Raw genomic sequence first — 20,675 nt, 5'->3', positions numbered from 1 at the left:
ACCGTCGCCCACAACACACAACAGAGAAGCTCAGATTACAACACACACAGAGGGAGTGTGACTTCACTCTCTGTGCAGGATCCCGTTGCTCCACTACATCCTCATCACAGATAGTGGTTCGCTGCTATATTAATCAGTCCCTCCAGAAAATATGTCATATGCCTACAAAGTTGCGTGGTGATGGGTGAAACCCTTGAGATGTTCTACACCTTTATGTGATGAGCCACGCCCTCCGCAATATTCATTGCCTTATAGAAGCTCAGTTTTAGTAAGTTTTCCAACTTTTGCCAAGAGGGAACTTTAGATATTGCTCCCTAGATTATGTTCACCCAGTTTCATGCAGATCGCTCAAACTTCCTAGGAAGAGATCCATTTGAAGTGTTTTTCAAAAAATCCAAAATGGTGGAAAATCTATATAAGCGGAAGTTATGGGTTCTTGAGGCAAATGTGTTCCTCATGAGGAGAGGCATCTCTGTGCAAAGTTTCATGTCTCTACGACAGGGGTCTCAAACTCAAGTTACCTGAGGGCCGCTGAGCATCCAGTCTTGTCCCAAGGGGGCCACTTTGCTGCATCAAACTCCTTTCTTGCTCTCTGGAAGAAGTTTTGTTGTGTTGACAGTCCTTTCTTTAGCTGTGCAGCTCATTGTGTCCGTTCGTCTCCCTGGTACTTAGCATACTGCTCTGCATGTTTACTTGAATAATGCCACTTTAGATTGTACTCCTTAAACACTGCAATTTTCTCATTGCAGATGAGACAGGTGGTATTCCCCTTAAAGTCGACGAAGAAATAATCAGTCTCCCACTTGTCCTGAAACACTCTGTACTCAGCGTCAACCTTTCTTTTGGCCATAGTGTTAGCAGCGTGCCAAATGTTTGTTTTTTTTCTACTTGGTTTCAGGTGTGGTGATGTGTTCAAGGGTCCTAGGATGATGCGCTGAAGGGTCAAAAACAGAATTGGGCATTTTTCCTCAGTTGTGACAAGGCTGCATTCAAGGTCCGCTGCGTTCACGGCCGCAGCGGGCCGGATTTCACTATGAATTGATATCAAATAGCGGGCCGTATATAATGGTCTGGAGGGCCGTGTCTGGACCCCGGGCCGTGAGTTTGAGACCCCTGCTCTGTGACATATGGGGCATGAGATATGCCCATTCAAAGTTTGACATTTCAATCGGTTGATATAGCGCCCCCCTTTGGCCAATTGATGTAATATTGCTTCATTCTCATCCTCCCATGACCCTCTACCACTGTGCCAAATTTCACATGGATTGACCAAGTCAGTGAGGAGAAAAATGTGGGATAGACATACAGACAGACAGAGTTTTCGTCATTATATAGTAAGATAAATATTCTGACTTCCACCCCAGTGTTCACCATACACACCTCGATTAACAAAAAATAAATAATCATTTTAAAGTTTATGGACAAAATCACTGAAGCTGTAAGATAAGGATGGATTATTAAATACATGGCACAGGGTGAGCCAGAGCTTCTGTGATTTAACTTTATTTTCTGTTGGTGACTCAAAGGATGCGAAACTTCTTCTTAAAACATACTCAGTTTGATAATGTACAGAAAATAATTCTTTACAACACTTGAATGAGTTGTGTCAACAGATGAGCTGGTTTGGGCAGAAGGCTGCTGTGTGACCAGCTGTATACTTTATGTTTCAACAACGCTGTCGTTAAAGTATGGTAAAGTTTAGACAGAAAAATCACTTGGTTACAGTTAGGAAAGAGATCATGTGTTGGCTTAAAATGCTCGGTTTGGGGGGCATAATCCTGCCTGAAGAAGCAGTGATGTATTGGTAAAGAACAACTGCTTGTCCTACCACTATCCCAGCAGGAAACGCATCAGTTTCTCTGTAAAAAAGAATCACTTTTCGTGCCACGTTCCTGGGAGGGATCGTAGCAATGTCTCAATGCAAAACAATCATTTTTCATGCCACTATTCCGGCAGTAAAAGCATTGATTTCTCTGTAAAAAAAAATATCCACTTTTAGTGCCACCACTATCAGGGCAGGAAACACATTTATGTCGGTGCAAAAAACAAACACTTTTCGTTCAGGTTCGCTACAAAACACTCATGTTTGGTGCTTAAAAAGCAGCTGGAATCACAATAGTGACTCTAAATCACAACTGGTTTTGTTGTTGTTGGTGTCAAACACTGATCTGTAGCTTGACTGGAACCTTACCGAGGTGTCACACCATCCACCATCCCCTCCACCTACTGATGACAAATTATATATCATGTCACTTTAGAAACACTGAACTGTATGAAATGTGCAAATGTAACATATTAGTGGTTTGCAGAAACATACAATGCCAACATTGTCCTGTGGCGACTGCGCTGCCATCCCCTGAGTCTGAAAGACAATCTGTGCTTTTATGTGACCAGGCAAGCAGGGACTATAATGAGACAATATTTACTCCAAACCATAAAGTACACTCTGCTGTGCCTTAAACTGCTACTGGAAATCAACATCTACAAAAAAGAGACTTACAGCCACGGGCAGATTTTGAGATAATGGGCCCCGGGGCACAGACATGCAAAAGGCCCCAGCACCTCTCCTACACAGAAGCAAGACACAGACTTTGTGGTGGTCTTGTGTCTCTTTGCAGGCCTGCTGTAACTGCTTGAGGTTGCTTTGCCTGTTTCTTAGTTATTTTGTGTCTCTTTGCAGTCTCTTTGTATCTGTTTCATTTTCTGTGTCTCTTTGTATCATTATGAGTCTCTTCCTGGTTGGAATGTGTTAATTTGATTGACATTTAGCAAGTAAAGGCCAGGGGGGCCCTGACACTTGGTGCCTCTAGGCCTGTGGGCCCCTCAATAATCCATCCATGCCTACAGCCACCAAGCAGTCTGATCAGAAACATGTCAGACTCTGAATATCTATTAACTGCACATGATAATGGCTCCTTCAGTGCGTAAGCTGTCTCAATACGCAGCAGTCCACACCCATCACTTAGTCGTCCGTGGATATTGAACACAATATGGCACATTGTTCGGGTGTAAACATGACGTGTGTTGCTCTAAGGAGGTTCGAAGGATTGTGTGGCTTGTGTTGATGTCCCAGACCTGAGTAAATAATCCACAGTGACTCAGCTCACTCAGTCCAGGATATGCATCCTGTGGTGCATCTTTGATTAAAAAAAACTTGGCTCTGCTTTGCTAAGTAGAGTGTTTGTGTTGAGTCAATAAGGGTTAATGAGCCATTGATTTAACACTGATGGTGCAGAAAGTGTCATGCCATGCAGTCTGTAACAAAACAATTCCGGTTCTGACTTTGAAGCTGAATTCTTGCACAAGTATGATGTGAAATGACTCCCGCTCAGAAGGTGTCTGCACTCTGAACTGACATGGAGCATTTTTTAAATGATCAGTCTGACATTAAGTGGTTTTATGTTTTACATGTACTTATTTAATTTCAGGATGAATGAATGTTTGTTTTTCATCCATCCGTTCCTGTTCTTGTGATAAAATGAAACCAGTGCTGAGTGGTTTGACAGATCAGTTTCTATGAAACCAAACTTTTGCTTACCGTGACGGAGAGCACACAGATTTATTGGGAGGCACATTCATGTAAAAGGCTTTTAATTCTGAAATTAAAGACTGTTTCAAAAATACATTACCAACAAGTTTACCCATTTAGATACTGAGAAATATTCTTTCAACCTCAACTTGATCAACAGCCTAAACTTATTTCTTTAAATTACCTCACCTGCCATAAAATCAATCTACAGTCAACCTCAGCACATTTGACTACAGTTCATATTTTTCTTGCAAACATCTTGAGACTATGAGTGGGTGTGATAGTGTCATCTGAGGGTTTCTGAGTGGGAGCCTTTGGGTTAAAATTGGATAAAGAGAAGAGTAAGATAGAGCAGAGACTCATGTTTGGACTGAACTCTCCCCCACCTGACCAGGCTGTACACTCTGTCTCCCCTACTCCCTCATTTTTATGAGTGAAGAGAGAAGAAACTTAAAGGACAAATAAAAATGCATTCAAACAGAACTGAAAACAAATACATTTAATCTAGTACCCAGATGAAGCTCAAAGCAAACAATTTAGAAATCCAACAAAGCCTGCGTATTTTGTGCCCTCAAATTCATTGAGGGCTCTAGTTTCCTGGTGCGGCGCAGGATGGCGAAACCCGCGCAGAGCTAGTTTCGAGCATCGCAACCCAAGGCGCGCTCAGTTTGGTAGTTTGGCAGACCGAGGTGCGCTGAGATGGGTGTGGCGGCGCAGCAGGGGGAGGTGTCGACAGATCCAGCTTGGTGCAGTGACAGTTTCGTGCCAAAAGGCTTCACCGAAGGTGCGCTAAAAGCTCGCCAGCTGAAACCAGGTCTACTGTCAGCGCAGGGGGAGCGCAGCCGGTGTAAGCCGAAGTTTGGCTGACCGGCGGACAGTGCGTACACATCACCAAAACCTCACAGGCAGGTTTCCAGAATATCAGGCACATTAACGATGCAATAAATACCCACAAAACCACTATTCAATGCAACTATCTGCAATCAGCACATAAATGTATCTCTATACCGACTGTCCCGTCACATCTGATGTCAGATCAAAGGGGACTGGCACTGATTGGCACGTTTGGCACGCGTAATGGAAACCCAACCTGATTTGATTAACACAGCTGCAAACTAATGAGTTCACATCCCTCTCAGCCAACCACAAACAGCCACAGCATCAGATAGGGAGTATATATTCAGCATCTGTCATCTTAGAAAAGTCAAAAGAAAAGAAACAGAGTGAGACTGCGCGAGAGAAAGAGAGAGCGCGCGCATGCACAAGAGAAACGCAACATTGATTTACAATTGTGGTGACCTCCTCCCAGGCTACCTTTGCATCATCAGCCCGTGGAGGTCCAGGCTCGCAGTTCCGTATATTCGGACACTGCGAGCTTGGACCTCCCGGACCAAAACATCAGTTTCCTCCTGGGAGAAGTTTGGCCGTCTGACGCTGCTGCTCTCTTCTGCCATGGCAAACTGAGTAAACTCTCATTATGCCTTTGCACAGCGCATTTAAGGGCGAGGAGAGGGGCTCATTTGATTGGTGTGATGTGTGTAAAACCCACTCCACGCCTTCTCTCCTCCCTCTTTCCATTTTGTGCAGGTAGAAGGGACGGAGGTGGGATAGAGGAGTAGCTGCGCCAGTGCGCAGTGTGCCAAACTTGCAAAATCTGCCTGGCCACACCCAGTTGGCGAAGCGCAGGTGCGCTGCACCGCCGCGTCGTGCGGCCTGCGAAACTAGAGGCCATAGTTTTTAATGTAGATGCACGGCAGGGGCGCTCAAACACCAGAGTGATAACGTCGCGGCACGTATGAGTTCAGTGCCTATTTTTCAGCACGACAGCTGCACCCTGAAATAAACAGTTCAGCTTTGCAGCAGCGCACACTGCATGTCTTGTGATGAGGAACAACCAATCACAGCCAACAGATATCGCTCCCTTCATCGTTAAATATCAGTCTGCTAAAGATTTAAAGGTTTTAAGTTTGATGCTATGAGACAATGACAATGAGACAGTCATGCAGACATTAGCTGACACAATATAACATGTGAGCGGTTGCGAGCAGGTCGTCCAGTAGTCAGAAGGGCGGCTGTTTGACCCTCGGCTACTTCAGTCTGCATATCAAAGTGTTCCGGGGCAAGACACTGAACCCAAAGTTGCCCCCGCTGGTTGTGTCTGAGTCCCTGTGAATGCCTAGCTGAGCAGGTGCTACCTATGATCGCCTCAGCCTGCAGTGTATGGATGTCTATTTGCCTAGAAGTCTAATGTAAAAGTGCTTTGAGTGATTAATGACTAGACAAGCACGCTATAAGTACACGTCAATGTACCATTTGCATGTGTGCTCACTCTACAATAAAAATAAGATAGTATAGAGAGTAAATAAAGAGCATTAATAGGGAGTGGCCTCAGACAAAGCTTTCGTCTTGGAGTTTGACGTTGATAAGAAAATTAGAATGGCGCCGGCCTTATCACGACACCGCCGTACAGTCAGACCAGTCCAGTCTTTAAGTTCACTTTAGACACATGATTATTTTATAAGAATAAATGAGTGGGAATTTATTGTGTTTACAACTCTTCTGATTCACTAATATATCAGCAGCAGTCTGTTAGGAGTTGTTAAACCCATCACCTTTTACAGTTTCTGCATTGATTAGACCTTGTAATATAAACATTATGTAAGTCTGATTGTTATAAAGCACAATATTTTGTCTGTGTGTCCAACTTGGTCTCACTTCGAAGACAAAAAATTCAAAAAAATTCACACTCACATTCATACCTACGGACAATTTAGAGTCACCAATTAACCTGCATGTCTTTGGACTGTGGGAGGAGGCGGGGGTGGTCGCTAAATTGCCCTCTTGGGAGCCAAAACACGCACTAAAGTTCCCTCTTGGCAGCCAAAATGCCCTCCTGGGAGCCAAAACGCACGCTAAAGTGCCCCCTTTGGAGCCAAAAAACACACTAAACTGCTCTCTTGGCTGGTTAAAACATGATAAACTGCCCTCCTGGGAGCCAAAACGCGCGCTAAAGTACCCTCTTGTGAGCCACAGTGCCCTCCTGGGAGCCAAAACGCGCACTAAAGTTCCCCCTTGTGAGCCACAATGCCCTCCTGGGAGCCAAAACACACACTAAAGTGCCCTCTTTGGAGCCAAAAAAACACACTAAACTGCTCTCTTGGCTGGTTAAAACATGATAAACTGCCCTCCTGGGAGCCAAAACGCGCGCTAAAGTACCCTCTTGTGAGCCACAGTGCCCTGCTGGGAGCCAAAACGTGCGCTAAAGTGCCCTCTTGGCAGCCAAAATGCCCTTCTGGGAGCCAAAATGCGCACTAAAGTTCCCTCTTGGCAGCCAAAATGCCCTCCTGGGAGCCAAAACGCACGCTAAAGTGCCCTCTTTGGAGCCAAAAAACACACTAAACTGCTCTCTTGGCTGGTTAAAACATGATAAACTGCCCTCCTGGGAGCCAAAACGCGCGCTAAAGTGCCCTCTTGGCAGCCACAGTGCCCTCCTGGGAGCCAAAACGCGCACTAAAGTTCCCTCTTGTGAGCCACAATGCCCTCCTGGGAGCCAAAACGCATGCTAAAGTGCCCTCTTTGGAGCCAAAAAAACACACTAAACTGCTCTCTTGGCTGGTTAAAACATGATAAACTGCCCTCCTGGGAGCCAAAACGTGCGCTAAAGTGCCCTCTTGGCAGCCAAAATGCCCTCCTGGGAGCCAAAACGCCGCCTGAACTGCCCTCCTGGGTGGTAAAAACATTACTGTTGCGATGACTTTAATACAGGAAATGGCATCTACTTAACTGAAAATTTTCTGGGGGAGGAACCAGTGAAGGGAAGCAGGGAAACTTTGCTCATATTCAACCAGCTGTGTGTCATCACAGTGTGCACAGATGAATGTTGTTTGACTTCCCCTGGAGATCTGGAGGTCGTAGCTAAACACGGTTCATCTGCACACACTGCGATGCCACACAGCTGGTTCAGTATCAGCAAAGTTTCCCTTTATGTTCATTGTCTTGTGTGGCGATCAGCAGTGATGTGGTGGTTCACTTTTACACTGTGATCTGTAGCCTATACAGTGGTGGAAAAAAGTTTTCGGACACCCCATGCATTTGTGAAATATTGCATTAAGAATCACTCTTAGGTCTTCAAGTACAATTTCTTTTAGTACAGTCACAACCAAAATACTAAATAAATCCTAAAAAAGCCATTAAAAACTTAAAATTGATTGGTTCCATAAAAATACATAAGAAATTTTGAGTATTGGGTCATTTTGGTACCAGTGATGAAGGTCGTTCTTTTTATTAAAAGACACAATTTTTGTTGCCAAGCTTCGTGCCTACATAAAGCCAGCACATTTGAAAGTTCTTCAGACACAAAAATGGCTAAAACAAGGAACCTAACGCAGGAAACACGCCTGAAGATAAAGATTCTCAGCCAGGAAGGGTACAGCTGCCGCCAGATAGCCAGGAAGTGCAGATGCAGTCCTTCAGCAGTTGGATACACTCTGCAGAAATACAGACGAACCAACAGCTTGGAAGACAAACCGAGATCTGGGCGTCCAAGGGTTTCTTCAGCAAGAAATGACCGCATCCTGATCCGCATGTGCAGGCAAAACCGCCGAATGACATCACAGGAGCTTCAGCAGCAGTGGTCAAACCAAACTGGTGTCCAGTGTTCCACCCGCACTGTACGTGGCCGACTTTTAGATCATGGCTTAAGGCCCTACAAGGCTATCAAGAAGCCCCTGATCAATGAGAGACAGAGGTTAGCCCGGCGTCGTTGGGCCCAGGCACACAAGAACTGGACAGCCAGGAATTAGAAGAAGATTTTGTGGTCAGATGAGTCCAGTTTCCAGCTTTATCTTCCTCCTACTAATGTGAGGGTACGCAGAAGGCCAGGCGAAGCATTATCTCCAGCATGTACAGTACCTACTGTCAAGCATGGTGGAGGCAGTATCATGGTTTGGGGATGCATGAGTGCTGCTGGTGTTGGTCATCTCACTGTCTGTGATGGCACATTGAACTCTACCAAGTATTGTACCATTCTCCAAACCCACATGCTCCCTTCTGCGCGTGCACTGTTCCGTCGAGGTAAAAACTGGATGTTTCAACAAGATAATGCCCCTTGCCACACATCCAAGGCCAGTAGAACTTGGCTGCAGGAGCACAGTATCCAGGTCTTAGAGTGGCCAGCTCAATCCCCGGACATGAGCCCCATTGAAAATCTGTGGTGGATTATCAAAAGGTCTGTTTCAAAGCATAAACCAAAGAATTTAGAAGAATTAAAAGCAGTAATTCAAGAAGAATGGGACAAGATTACCCCTCAACAGTGTGAAAGGCTCGTGGGGAACATGCCAGCCAGGATTAGAGCTCTACTACGTGCCAATGGCAGGACTACTAAATATTAATTTGATGATGTGATGGTTTATTTATTTTTTGTTCAGTTTTGAACACATTATCTGTTATTTGTTGACTTTGATACCGACAATGTTGAGAACTGACATATTGAAACTGTCAAGAATTTAGTTTTGTTAGTTTTTCTTGTAAACAATAAACAAAAAAATATAATTTGTATTTGTTTGTATCTGTCTAATGCAGCCACACCTTTTGAAACACAAAAAAGATTTTTCCACAAATATTTCATGATAATATTTGAGATTGTGTAAAATTTTAAGGGTGTCCGAAAACTTTTTTCCACCACTGTAGTTCGGCTTTAGCTTCTAACTATCTTTGTCTTTTTAACCTGTTGTTGCTGCTGAGTCAGTTTGACATCCTGGATATATCCTTCAAACACAGACTGTAGACCCCTCTGTCTGCTGCTCTCTGGAATCACTCTTTCATTTGTCCAAAAATATAATCATATTTCTTCAGGGAGTGCAGTTAGTCATAGCGTGGGCTCCATGCTTACTCTAACAGCTTGTTGGACCATCACAAGGGAGCGGGGCTTATTGAAAGGTCAGTCGAGTCCCACTGTGGTGCTCATTGGTTGTTTTTTATTTTGACCAAAAAAAACCTTAAAAAACTGCTGTTTCATGTTGCTGTGCCAGACGAATCAATCAACTCGAACTAAGCAGAGTGGGCGGCTTCAAAGAGCTGGACCAGGACAAACATGCCCCCAGTGCGTAGTCTGAGCCCAGTCCTTCAGTGTCTGAGAAACAAAGCTGCTCTTGTTGCACAATTAATGTTGTCTTAGTGAGCAGGGTGAAGGAGTGTGCAAACCAGCAGCTCTGTTCACATTACATTCATTTGGCATTTGCTTTTGTCCAAAACGACTTGCAATAAATTCAGTGCATTTCTGACAAATGTAACTCTTGGAAATGGAAGCTAAATGAAATTATTCAGTAAAATTAAATGTCTGTTTCACAGTTGTGGTTAGCTGAGAGGTCTGTTTTGCTGACCCCTCCACAGCAGTACATTGCTGAGCTTCCATGTCGGTATTCCTGCTTCTCTTAACCCGGGACACACTGACTGAAATCACCGCTGAGTAACACAGTGACTCTGGATGAGGACCTCATATGACCCCACTTCAAAAATCCGAACCATCTCTTGAAGGTGACAAAAATTTGCATGCTTTGAAAATGTAATAGTTTATGATTCATCAGGGTAGTTCCTCATTAACAACCGCAAGCCTGGATGTGTCACCATGAGAGCTCATCATCTTTTGGCCGCACACATATCAATAACAACCACATTTTATTTTTAATATTTAATTTATTTAATGATAAAAAATGTCAGCATCGTTATATATTGCTCTCAATAGCTTGGATTGATAATGCCTGCAGTGAAAAGTTGATTATCTGACTCCCTTTCAGTTGATGTAGGATTATTTTTTAATGTAACACGTTGATATGTTCCCTGACTAAGTGTCTCACAGGTACACACTGTTAGCTGTGCGCTCAAGTTACTTGTTTCTTTAAATCATAGTGCTGCAGAGATGTAAGTCACGATAATTTTCTTTCATTAGTCAGTCTAGTTAGATCAATGTTGCATTAAGTAAACATCCTTGTTTACCAAGTCTTCTATGAGTACCTGTTCTCTCAACCCATTAGCCTGAGAAAGATTTGACTTGAGGATGTGTGCTGTGTGGTACCGCCTTGCCCAAAGGCACTGTGTCACACTGGGAATGTTTGTCTGACTCTGTGTGTCGATCTCTGCTTCTAGCTGCCGTGTTTGGCCGCTCTGTCATCACAACACTGCTATGATCTTTCTGTGAGACCTTTATCTCGCATGTCCTGGTTAAATACTCAGGGTTGGGAAGCAAACTGGGAGCAGGATGTGGCTACAGCCTGCATATATGAAGGCGATAGGCTTCTCACACAGCTGCTTGATTGATGGGATACAGCTGAATGGGTGGTGCTGACACAGGTCAAGGTGGAGACAGGATTTGCATACATACCCTTAGTTTGATAAATTAATACCAAACACAGCAGAACTAAAAGACAGTAATCCTAACAAACATGGTACTGCAAAATGTCAAGTTACGTTGAAGGTCTTTATGTGTCCAGGGTTGAGCCCGGTGCATAATGATCCCAGGATTTATCACAGCTGCAACCAGAAGTCTTCTGAGCTAAAACACAGCTGTAAAAACAATCAGTGTATTGCTGAAGTTCTGTTAAAGTAAGGTTATATTTTACTTGTAGTTATTATATCATTGTGATGTAACATTTCCTAAAAAAGAATTAACATACAACTGTTAATTCTTTCAAAAAGGTCCTGTAAAATATATTTGGTTCACATCTTCATTGTTCATTCTGAACATATTGATTTAAGTGACATCCTACCATAATCTAGGCCCAGAGGCCCAAAGTGTCAGGGGCCCCTGGGCCTTCACTTGCAAAATGTCACTCAAATGAATGTGTACGGACCACAGAGAGATTCAAAACAACCTCAAAGAGACACAAAATGACAAAAAAAAGACATTAAATAACCTCAGAAAGACACAAAATGACTGGAAAATAAACAAAATGTTGTCAAAGAGACACAAAACAACTACTGTAACAACCTCAAAGACACACAAAATGACCTTAAAAAGGCACAAAATGTCCAAAAAAGACATACACTACGACAAAGAGACACAAAATGACCAAAACAACTACTGTAAAAAACTCAGAGACAATAAATAACTGAAAAACCCCACAAAACAGCCACACAAAATAACAAAAAAACCAAACAATTAAAGAAAACAACCACACAGAGCAACCAAATAACCAAAAAAGACACAAAATTCCCTCAGAGTAAAAAAGAAAATGGCCGAAAACCCTGCAAAACAATCACAGAGACACAAAATGACCAAAAAAGACGTAAAATTATCTCAAAGAGACACAAAACAACCAAAAAACCCACAAACAGCAACAAAGAGATGCAAAATAAATCAGTGGGGGTTAGGGTCCTTTTAATGTACCAGTTTATGGTGGACATGTCTGTATTTATTGTAAAGGAAAATATAAATTTCAGGCGCCAGGTGACAACTCAAAATACAATGGAGTAAAATGCAGTAAAGCTCTCAGACATTTGTGACTGCTTTCAAGTATTTATTCTCCTGTAGATCTGCTTTTCTTAATTTCACACATCATATGATTTACTCCTCAGCCCTCTTTTGTTTGGGGAGGTAACCTTTGTAAATGTGCATGCAGCACATGTTCAATGGGAGATACATAATTTTAATTAATTAACTTATAAACCCCTGCACATTCAAATCTTTATGAGTTGTTCACAGAGAGAGAACGAAAGAAACGGTGTTAAGAATTTGTTTAAGTTTCTAAATTGGTGGACGTTTTTGTGGCATTGTAGAATTGGTAGGCTGGGGGGGAGAGGGTGAGAAAGAGAGAGGAGGACATGCAGCAAAGGGCCACAGGCTGGAATCGAGCCTGTGGGAAGGACATTGCCTTCGTATATGGGACGTCTGATCGACCCACTAAGCCACCAGGCACCCTATTATTTGGAATATTTTTTAACATTTTATGGTAAAAAAAAGTGATGTGTACAGAATCGGCCATTTGGGGACATCTTAAAGGATAACTTTGGTATTTTTCAACCTGGGCCCTATTTCCCCATGTGTATGTGTGCGTATGATTCATAGGTACAACTCGTTTTAAAATTGGTTCAGTATTGAGGGAGGCGGATGCAGCCGGAAGAAAACAGAGGAGCCATGCTGAGCGCCGCTCAGAGTGGCGCTGGTTGTCCCGGAGTACAGTTGAGAGTTTTACTGCATCGATTGAAAACAATGGTTCGTGTTTGTGCTTATCCAGATTGCAAGAACAGGATGTCACGTAACACCCTGTACAGCTTTCACAGGCTGCCTTTGTTGGACGATGAGATGCTGAAGTTGTGGCTAGTTGTGCTACAAATGGATGCTAACACTCCTGTCCAGACACTGCGCCTTGCAGACCATCGGGTCTGCAGTGCTCACTTCTCCCAAGATGACTACTGCCAGCCGAAGAAGAGAAGACATCCAATCCCGAAACACCTCTTCCTCAAGAAAACGGCTGTCCCACGAGTAGAGAGCGCTACAGACACAGTGGAGCAAAGCTGTCACGAGATGACATCACACAACCCAGAGGTAAGGGAAACGCTACGTTAGTATGCTATCTACAGAGACAGCACTGGCGATCTGAACCGGTCAGTGAATGAATCATACGCACACATACACATGGGGAAATAGGGCCCAGGTTGGAAAATACCAAAGTTATCCTTTAAGTGCTGTATCGTTGGCAACTGGACTCACTTGAGTCTCGTGAAGACGTTTTACCTCTCATCCAAGAGACTTTTAGTTCTGACAAACTGGAGCAGAGTCGCAGGCTTTAAACTCCGTGTGGGTGTGAACCCTTACAGGGTCATTAAGGTCACATGTGAGTCGACCCACTCGGCCATCTTGTGTGTCGTGTGTATGCAGTGTAGTGTTTGCAGTTCAGTGCAGCCAGGAGCGCACAGATTTGTACACTGGTGAAACCAAACAACCACTCCACAAGTGCATGGTCGAGACTCAGCTGTCCATTTACATCTGAAGGAGAAGGGACATTCTTTCAAGGACAGCCATGTCCTCGTCTTGGCCAGAGAAGACAGAGGGTTTGAAAGAGACGTGAAAGAAGCCATCTCCGTCAAACTGGAACTACCTTCGTTAAACAAAGGAGGTGGCCTACGACACCACTTGTAACCTGAGTGTCTCGTGTCAGTGCAGTCTTTGGATCCCTCCTCAGACGACTTGACACCCATTCACACCTGGAGCCTAAGGACACATAAGATGGCCTCACGTGTGACCTTGATGACTCCATAAAGGTTCACACCCACGCAGACTATAAAGCCTGCGACTCTGCACCAGTCTGTCTCGTGGAGAGGTGAGAGGTGAAACTCGTGCAAATCCAGTTGCCTACGGTATAGCACTTAAGATGACCATGACCCGGATGACTGAGAATCTTCACTGACATTTAGGGACATGTTCCCAGTGTTCCCAGTGTAAATAACACCTGTGCAGAGAAGAACGTGACATCACACAGCCTGGGAGAACGCTCCCTCAGGAGCTGACATGACAGCCAAGAATGTATTTTAAACATATTGAAACTGTTTGTGATGTAGATGTTTGTTTTTTATTTTTCATTGTATTTTATTTCAAATAAAAGACACACACTCACACATACGCACTAACACACACTGTGGATGCAGTAAGAAAGCACAAACACAGACAGCTTGCAGCAGTATGATGTTTATTAATCAGATCTTTGAAGGTTCAAATCTTACCAAGCTTAATCTACGTGCTCTAATACATCAGACATAAATAGAGGAATTATGTATGCAGATGACACTGATTCATTTCTGACTGTTGAGTTATGGTCCTATAAATGCACGCTCATTACATTATTAAGTGTGTCCTGGTTCTCGCCTTATCTCCTGCTTCGACTGGAGTTGGGAGCGGCCGCGTTTTCGCTGCGGCCAGTCACATAGCAGTCTGTCTTGAGGCATGCGCAGGAGTCGATGTGGGTGTAGGTGTAGGTGATCTCTGAGCTGTCAGGGCAGGTGAGCTGGACCTGCCGCTCCGATGTGGCCACCTCCTGGCAGCAGGAGCAGGTGTGCTGCAACGACTTGGCTTTGGCTGAGAAGCTGACAGAGGAGAGAGTGAAGGAAGGGAGGAGAGGAAGAAATTTAGTTCAAGAAGAAATTTAAGACTACAGAACAACCAAGTTTAGAAAGCTAGATATAAGATATAAGCGTCACTTTTTCAGCCCAGTCACCAGAGGAAAACCAACTTTGTCATCTAAGACGCAGGCCAAGCTGCAGACCACTGTTCAAGACCAACAAACAACAAAACCAGTTGTTTTTTAGCGAGGCATCACTGTGTTTCCAGCAGCTTTTAAGCCCCCAAGTTCGGAGGTTTTCAAACACCAAGTGGCTCTTTCTCCACTGGCTCTGTAGCCACCAAACGTGGGTCTTTCATTAGTGACTTGTGGCTCTTTTCCACCAGCTTTCAAAATCCCAAACATTGGTCCTTTTTAGCGACCCACTGCTCTTTTCCACTGGCTTTTTAGCCCCAAACATGGGTGTTTCGTAAGCAACCCCTGGGTTTTTTCCAGCAGCTTTTTAGCCCACAAATATAGATTTTTTTTTCTCGACCTGTGGCCGTTTTTCCACCGGCTTTTAAGCCCCAAACGTGGATTTTCTTTTAGGGACCCATTGTTCTTTTCCCAGCAGCTTTTCAGCCCCTAAATGTGGGTGTTCTTTAGCAACCTGTGGCTCTTTTCCCAGCAGCTTCCAAACCCCTAAACACTGATCTTTTTTAGTGACACATATCTATTTTCCAGCAGCTTTTTAGCTCCCAAACATGGATCTTTTTTAGCCATCCATATCTCTCTTCAGCGGCTTTTCAGCCTCAAAATGTAGGTGTTTTTTAGTGACACATGACTCATTTTCCGGTGGCTTTTTACCCCCCAAACATGGATGTTTCTTAGCAACCCATAGTATTTTTTTTCCAGCAGGGATAGTGCCACGGAAAGCAGATGTTTCTTACAGAGACATTGCTGCTTTTCCAGCGGGCACTGTGCCCTTAAAGGTGTTTTAAGCTTATATATGATCTTTTCCTGACTAGTTGTTTTTGTACTTGAACCCAACCACACTTGAACCACGGTTTCAACATATCCACTGCATAAAAACATGTAAATGCAACGTGTCCATGATTGGCAAACAGTGCCAACAGTTTTTCAAGCAATGGGTTGAACTTTTTTCAATCTATTATTTCAGTTTTAATAATTTCTGATTATTTAAAGGGCATTTCAACCGTTTTACACTTAATGATCAGTTCAGTACTCATGGTTAGTGCAACTGAGCCTGTGAAAACTCTTTATGATTATGAGCATTCTTTTTATGTCTCTTATCTTGTCTCTCCTACGCTCAACAGAAATGTTCCATAATGTGATAAAAATCACAAGAGGAGATAGTAAGATTTTTCCATGAGTGATTATAGGAAAAAACAACAAGAGGGGGACTCACAAGGTGAAGGTGCCACATGCTCCATTACAGCTTGTGACATTGATCAGGTCCTTAGACAGGCAGCCCTGGTTCTCCAGTTGAACAGTCGTAGTGGACACACTGCACGGCTGACCCTTCGGAATACCTGAGGCAGACGGGAGAAACATGTTGAGAGGGAATAACGTCTCATCTGACCTGTTTATAACAAAGCATCTGTGGATGAAAAAAATAACAGTGGTGCAGTTTTTTGGATGCAAATCATGATGTAGAAATTTACCTTTGTGCAATTTTGTGTTTGTTTTGAGAAGTGAAATAAATGTAACTGCAATTTAGGAGAAAGCATGCCGAACGCCAGAATAATTTTTTGTAAAGATGGGTTTTATATCTGTCCTTCTGTATGAAACCTTGAGACATTTGACTGCTCAAATCACTGAGGATGCCATTAATGTGTCTCGTGCTGTCACGAGCAAGAGCCTCTCAACCATGAGTAGATGCACTCTTCCTTCTGTGTGGTGATACGGTTGGCGTGTGTAGTTTGATAGAAAGACAGTAGTTCCTCCATGAATTATCTCGAGTAACTGTGTCATGATTTCTGGAAAGAGACGTTGTTGTTGAGTTTTTCAGATGTAATTTTTTGGCGATTTAAACAAGTATCATCTAGTTCCATTATATTGGAGAGAAGGCAGACATCTCACACAGTTCACACCAAAGCTATCTAGACTGATAGACAGTACTGCAGGTAAGAGGAGAAATATGTGCTTTAAATTTTGGAGCGAGCCCTTCCTTTAAGTGCTCTGGATCAATACCAATAAAAACAATAAACCGATGATGCATTGAGTGTAGTCTCATCCAGTTCACCATAAGATATGTGGTAGTAATCTCTATAAGGCCTATAAATGAAATGTATTCCAGATACCTTCATTGTTCTGTCTTTTGTGAATATAAAAAATCGTCATTATGATTACATGACTTGATAAAGATCCATTCATTGTGGGTGAAAGGTCAGACGCTCCCATACACATCATGAGGCTTTGTGTAACCAGAGTGAGAGGAGAGTTACGACATGCAGGTGTGATACGTACAGACATGACAGCATCCGTCTGGAGCTACGGTCTCTGTTCCCTGCAGGAGACAAACACACATTCACATCAGTGCACTGTTGGGTCATGTTTCATTTTGGAGAGTCACAGTGGACAGTAGTTGGCACTGCGTCCTAGCACATGTTAACCTTCATACAATTTGCATTTGTAATGATTTAGATGTTTACCTATTATTTGTATTTTTCTTGGTGTTCTTTATTTTTTGCACTGTTTTTACTTTTAATCACCTGGACTATAAGTTACTGGCTATGTTTGCCTCATTCACAATCTGCAGTTGTATTTGTTTTGTTCATATATTTATCCTCAATTTGTGTTTTATATCAGGGTTTCTACAGCTCAAGGCAAATTGGATTTTTTAATCCCACTACAGTGACCAGTGTTACAACTAGGGCTGCACCCTAATAGTTGACCAAATGAAAGTCGACCAGTAAGGTCATTGGTCGGCAAGATTTCATTGGTCACTTAGTTGCAGAAAAAAAACCAACCATGAAACTCTATCAGGAGCTGCGCCTTGTCACATTAAATCCAAACCTATATGACTGGAGCATGTGTGACTTTAATGTGAAAGGACAGACACAGGAAGTGTCCACGCTCAGCAGTCAGACAGGAGTCAGGTTAATCTCCAGGGCTGGTACCTGCGGTTATTCCACAGGCTAGTTAATAACATGTCGGGCAGGAAATCCAAAGTGTGGGATCATTTTGAGAAGGTGAAGGACGAACCCAAGGTGATATGTAAACTCATCTTCATTGGTCGACTACAAACATGACGTATCATGTGAAACATGGAAGTAGCTACATGCCCATTAGCCCACAGCGTCATTAACAGGCGGCTCGCTCAGTGTGTGACGTGCACTTGGAGATAAAATATAGGCCTATATTAATGAAGGTTCATTAGTATGGTTTGTATTTCTCTGTAATGTAGCACAGTGTTAACAATGTTACTGATACTATTCTTTCTCACACCTTCAACTCAAACCACCAAAATATATCAGTTAATCGTTACATTCATATCAGAAACATGCAGGAGACTAGTCCACTGATGGACCTAAATGACTAATGGTCGACCAACCGTACGTTGCCTTGTAGCCTACTGGTTTCAGCTGTGCTGTAAAGTCTCGATTTAATAGTCAATTTTCATTGAATTTTCACCTCTCCATGTTGTCCAGAGTTCAGTGACAACTAACTAGCAGACAGTAGATCCGGGCTGGAAACAAAATCTGAGTGCTGTTGGTTCTGTTATCCTGATTTGAGACATTTGGTAAATAATTTAAGAAAAAGAAAATGTTACCAATTATTTTGAGATTTTAAAGTGCAACATCAGAAAAAAAATCTGAAATAGTATTTTTTAAAACATTTTAAAGATTGATTTAAGACAGTTTTATACCAATTAAGACCGATTTTATTAATTGAATGCCTTGCAAGACATTTTATGGATTTGCAGGAACCCTGCATATTATCCATAGTAATCGTTATTCCTGCACTGTTCTTACATTTTTTACATTTTAAATGGTTTTATTCTTATGTGTGTGTGTGTGTGTGTGTGTGTGTGTGTGTGTGTGTGTGCAATCACCGGTATGCATTCTTTAGGATCGAAGGGAGGACAGATGGTCTTGGACTCAACAGTGATGAACTGATTACCCATCTTCACACACTCGTACCTCAGACAGGGCATTCCAGGAGGAGTCCAGACGGTGCCAGGCTGAAGAACAACACAACAGAGGTTTGGAACAAAGTCTCTCAGGCGGGACTGCATGAGAGTCACTGTCGTCCCCATAATATGTGTGTGAACTGTTCTCGTGTGGGCTTTTATAGCCTTTGAGCCATTTTGCCTCCCTGCTGCCTCGTCTGATATGTTTTTCTATTTGTTAGTGCATCAAGTGAGAATACACTCTTGTTGAGTCCAGTGAAACTTGAGGAAACTTAAAGGGACATCACATCACAAACAGTTTCTTGCTGAACATTTTCCAAAACAAAGTGTAGCTGACATTTGTGAATTACATTTGTCTCTATGTCTGGCAGCTTCTGGTCGATAATCATTTCACTACAGAATTAAAATCAACATGTCGAGACCTTAAACTTGATTATGAAGAAAGTTTATCCATCACATCACCCTCAGACTGATTTGAAAACTCTGCACTGCCTCATCATCTTCATTTAAAACAATAAAAGCAGAAACTATTCTCCGTTCTAATGAAGCAGTAACACTGCCTGATCTAATTCTGTCATTGCTGCCACACCTCCTGGTGGATGAACACCAAAAGGATTTTGTTCCAACTGCAAAATGTCCTCAACTGCACATCCAGTGGCTTGTTTTATTTTGAGCTGTTATCATCGTGTGTCATATGCAGCAAAGTTGCCAGAAGAAAATGTTGGCATTGTATGTCTCATACCACGCACACATTGCATTTGAACGTCTCATACGTATCAACGTTTCTAAAGTGATGTAGTTTATGAGCTGACTTTGTCATCCTTAGGTGGAGGGGACCAATGATTAAGCGTGTCACTGCTGTGTTTCCAGCTGCGTTTTAGACCCCAAATATAGGTGTTCTGGTGCAATCTACAGCTGTTATTTCAGTGGCTTTTTAGGCATGAAAAGTGTTTGTTTTTTACCAATACATTGCTGTTTTTCCTGCCGGGTGTCAGCATGAGAAGCAGTTGTTTTTTACTGACAGGTCACTGCTTTTCCTGCTGGGATTGTGGCCCAAAACATGTTGAAGTTTTATCACATCGGCTATATAATAACGGGCAAATGTAACGTATGTATGGTTTGCAGAAATGTACAATGTCAAGGTTTTTTCTGGTGATTGGGTTTAATAATAATAATGCATCAGATTTATATAGCGCTTCCCAGGACACTCAAAAACACTTTACAGTGCTGAAAATGTCAATGATATGGGTTTATGCCATGTTAAGCTGAAACAGCAGAAAAATACAAACAAAAAATGAGCACAGTGACCTGTGGCATCATATAAAATACAGCAGATATGTTGGAGACCTTGGTGACTTTATAGATGTATCAAATCTAATCCCCTTCTCTTTTCGCTCACACACACAAACACAGACGTATACAAACCTTTATTGAGTGTGTGATGTTTGAGTTTGGCGGCTTGACAGTGCAGTTCTTCTGGACACACGTCCCACAGCACTGTCCAGGGATGATCTCGTACTTAAAACCCTGAACAGAGACACAAAGACAAACTCAGCACACAAACAAAACATAAAAACATAAAACTGGCATCTGATCTGATCAATCTTTTATTGTCGTTAAATGTACAGTATGTTAATGTCAGAATATGGATTCAGTATCCTGTCGGGTTTACAGTATGGCTTTTATTTTCGTTACCTCTGTTATTTATTTCCAGTGGCAGTATAGTCGCAAAACTAAAGATGAGGCAAATACAGAAAACGTCTAAGAATAATAACGTGTGTGGTCGAAAGACAAATTTGTATCCAAGCAGTTGTCCAATCTCCACAGCCCTGCGTCTGTGCGAGAGAAAGGTCCGGAGGCACACATCATTATTCTGCTGCAGGGAAAAAAGTGCTGTGGCTGGTTTGTATTTCTTTAAACCAATCACGATCATCTTGGGCAGTGCTAAGCCCAGTGATGG

At 42.8% G+C, this 20,675-nt stretch overlaps 1 protein-coding gene across 1 annotated transcript in view; it reads right to left on the bottom strand.

Moving 5' to 3' along the window:
• Window positions 1–14,343: 14,343 nt before the first annotated feature.
• Window positions 14,344–20,675, bottom strand: part of LOC125899603 (mucin-2-like) — a 60,224-nt gene continuing 53,892 nt past the window's right edge. The window contains exons 46-50 of the mRNA XM_049594033.1: window positions 20,141–20,242; window positions 18,638–18,766; window positions 17,050–17,089; window positions 15,989–16,112; window positions 14,344–14,605 (exon numbers count right to left, since the gene is read on the bottom strand). Coding sequence (XP_049449990.1) covers window positions 14,389–14,605; window positions 15,989–16,112; window positions 17,050–17,089; window positions 18,638–18,766; window positions 20,141–20,242 — 612 coding nt within the window. The 3' untranslated portion in view covers window positions 14,344–14,388. The remainder of the gene's footprint in view (window positions 14,606–15,988; window positions 16,113–17,049; window positions 17,090–18,637; window positions 18,767–20,140; window positions 20,243–20,675) is intronic.

This window comes from Epinephelus fuscoguttatus, linkage group LG2 (assembly GCF_011397635.1).
Source record: "Epinephelus fuscoguttatus linkage group LG2, E.fuscoguttatus.final_Chr_v1".
Taxonomy (NCBI): Eukaryota; Metazoa; Chordata; class Actinopteri; order Perciformes; family Serranidae; genus Epinephelus; species Epinephelus fuscoguttatus.
The sequence above is the reverse complement of the archived record's forward strand: the minus strand, read 5'-3'. Positions and strand labels throughout refer to the sequence as shown.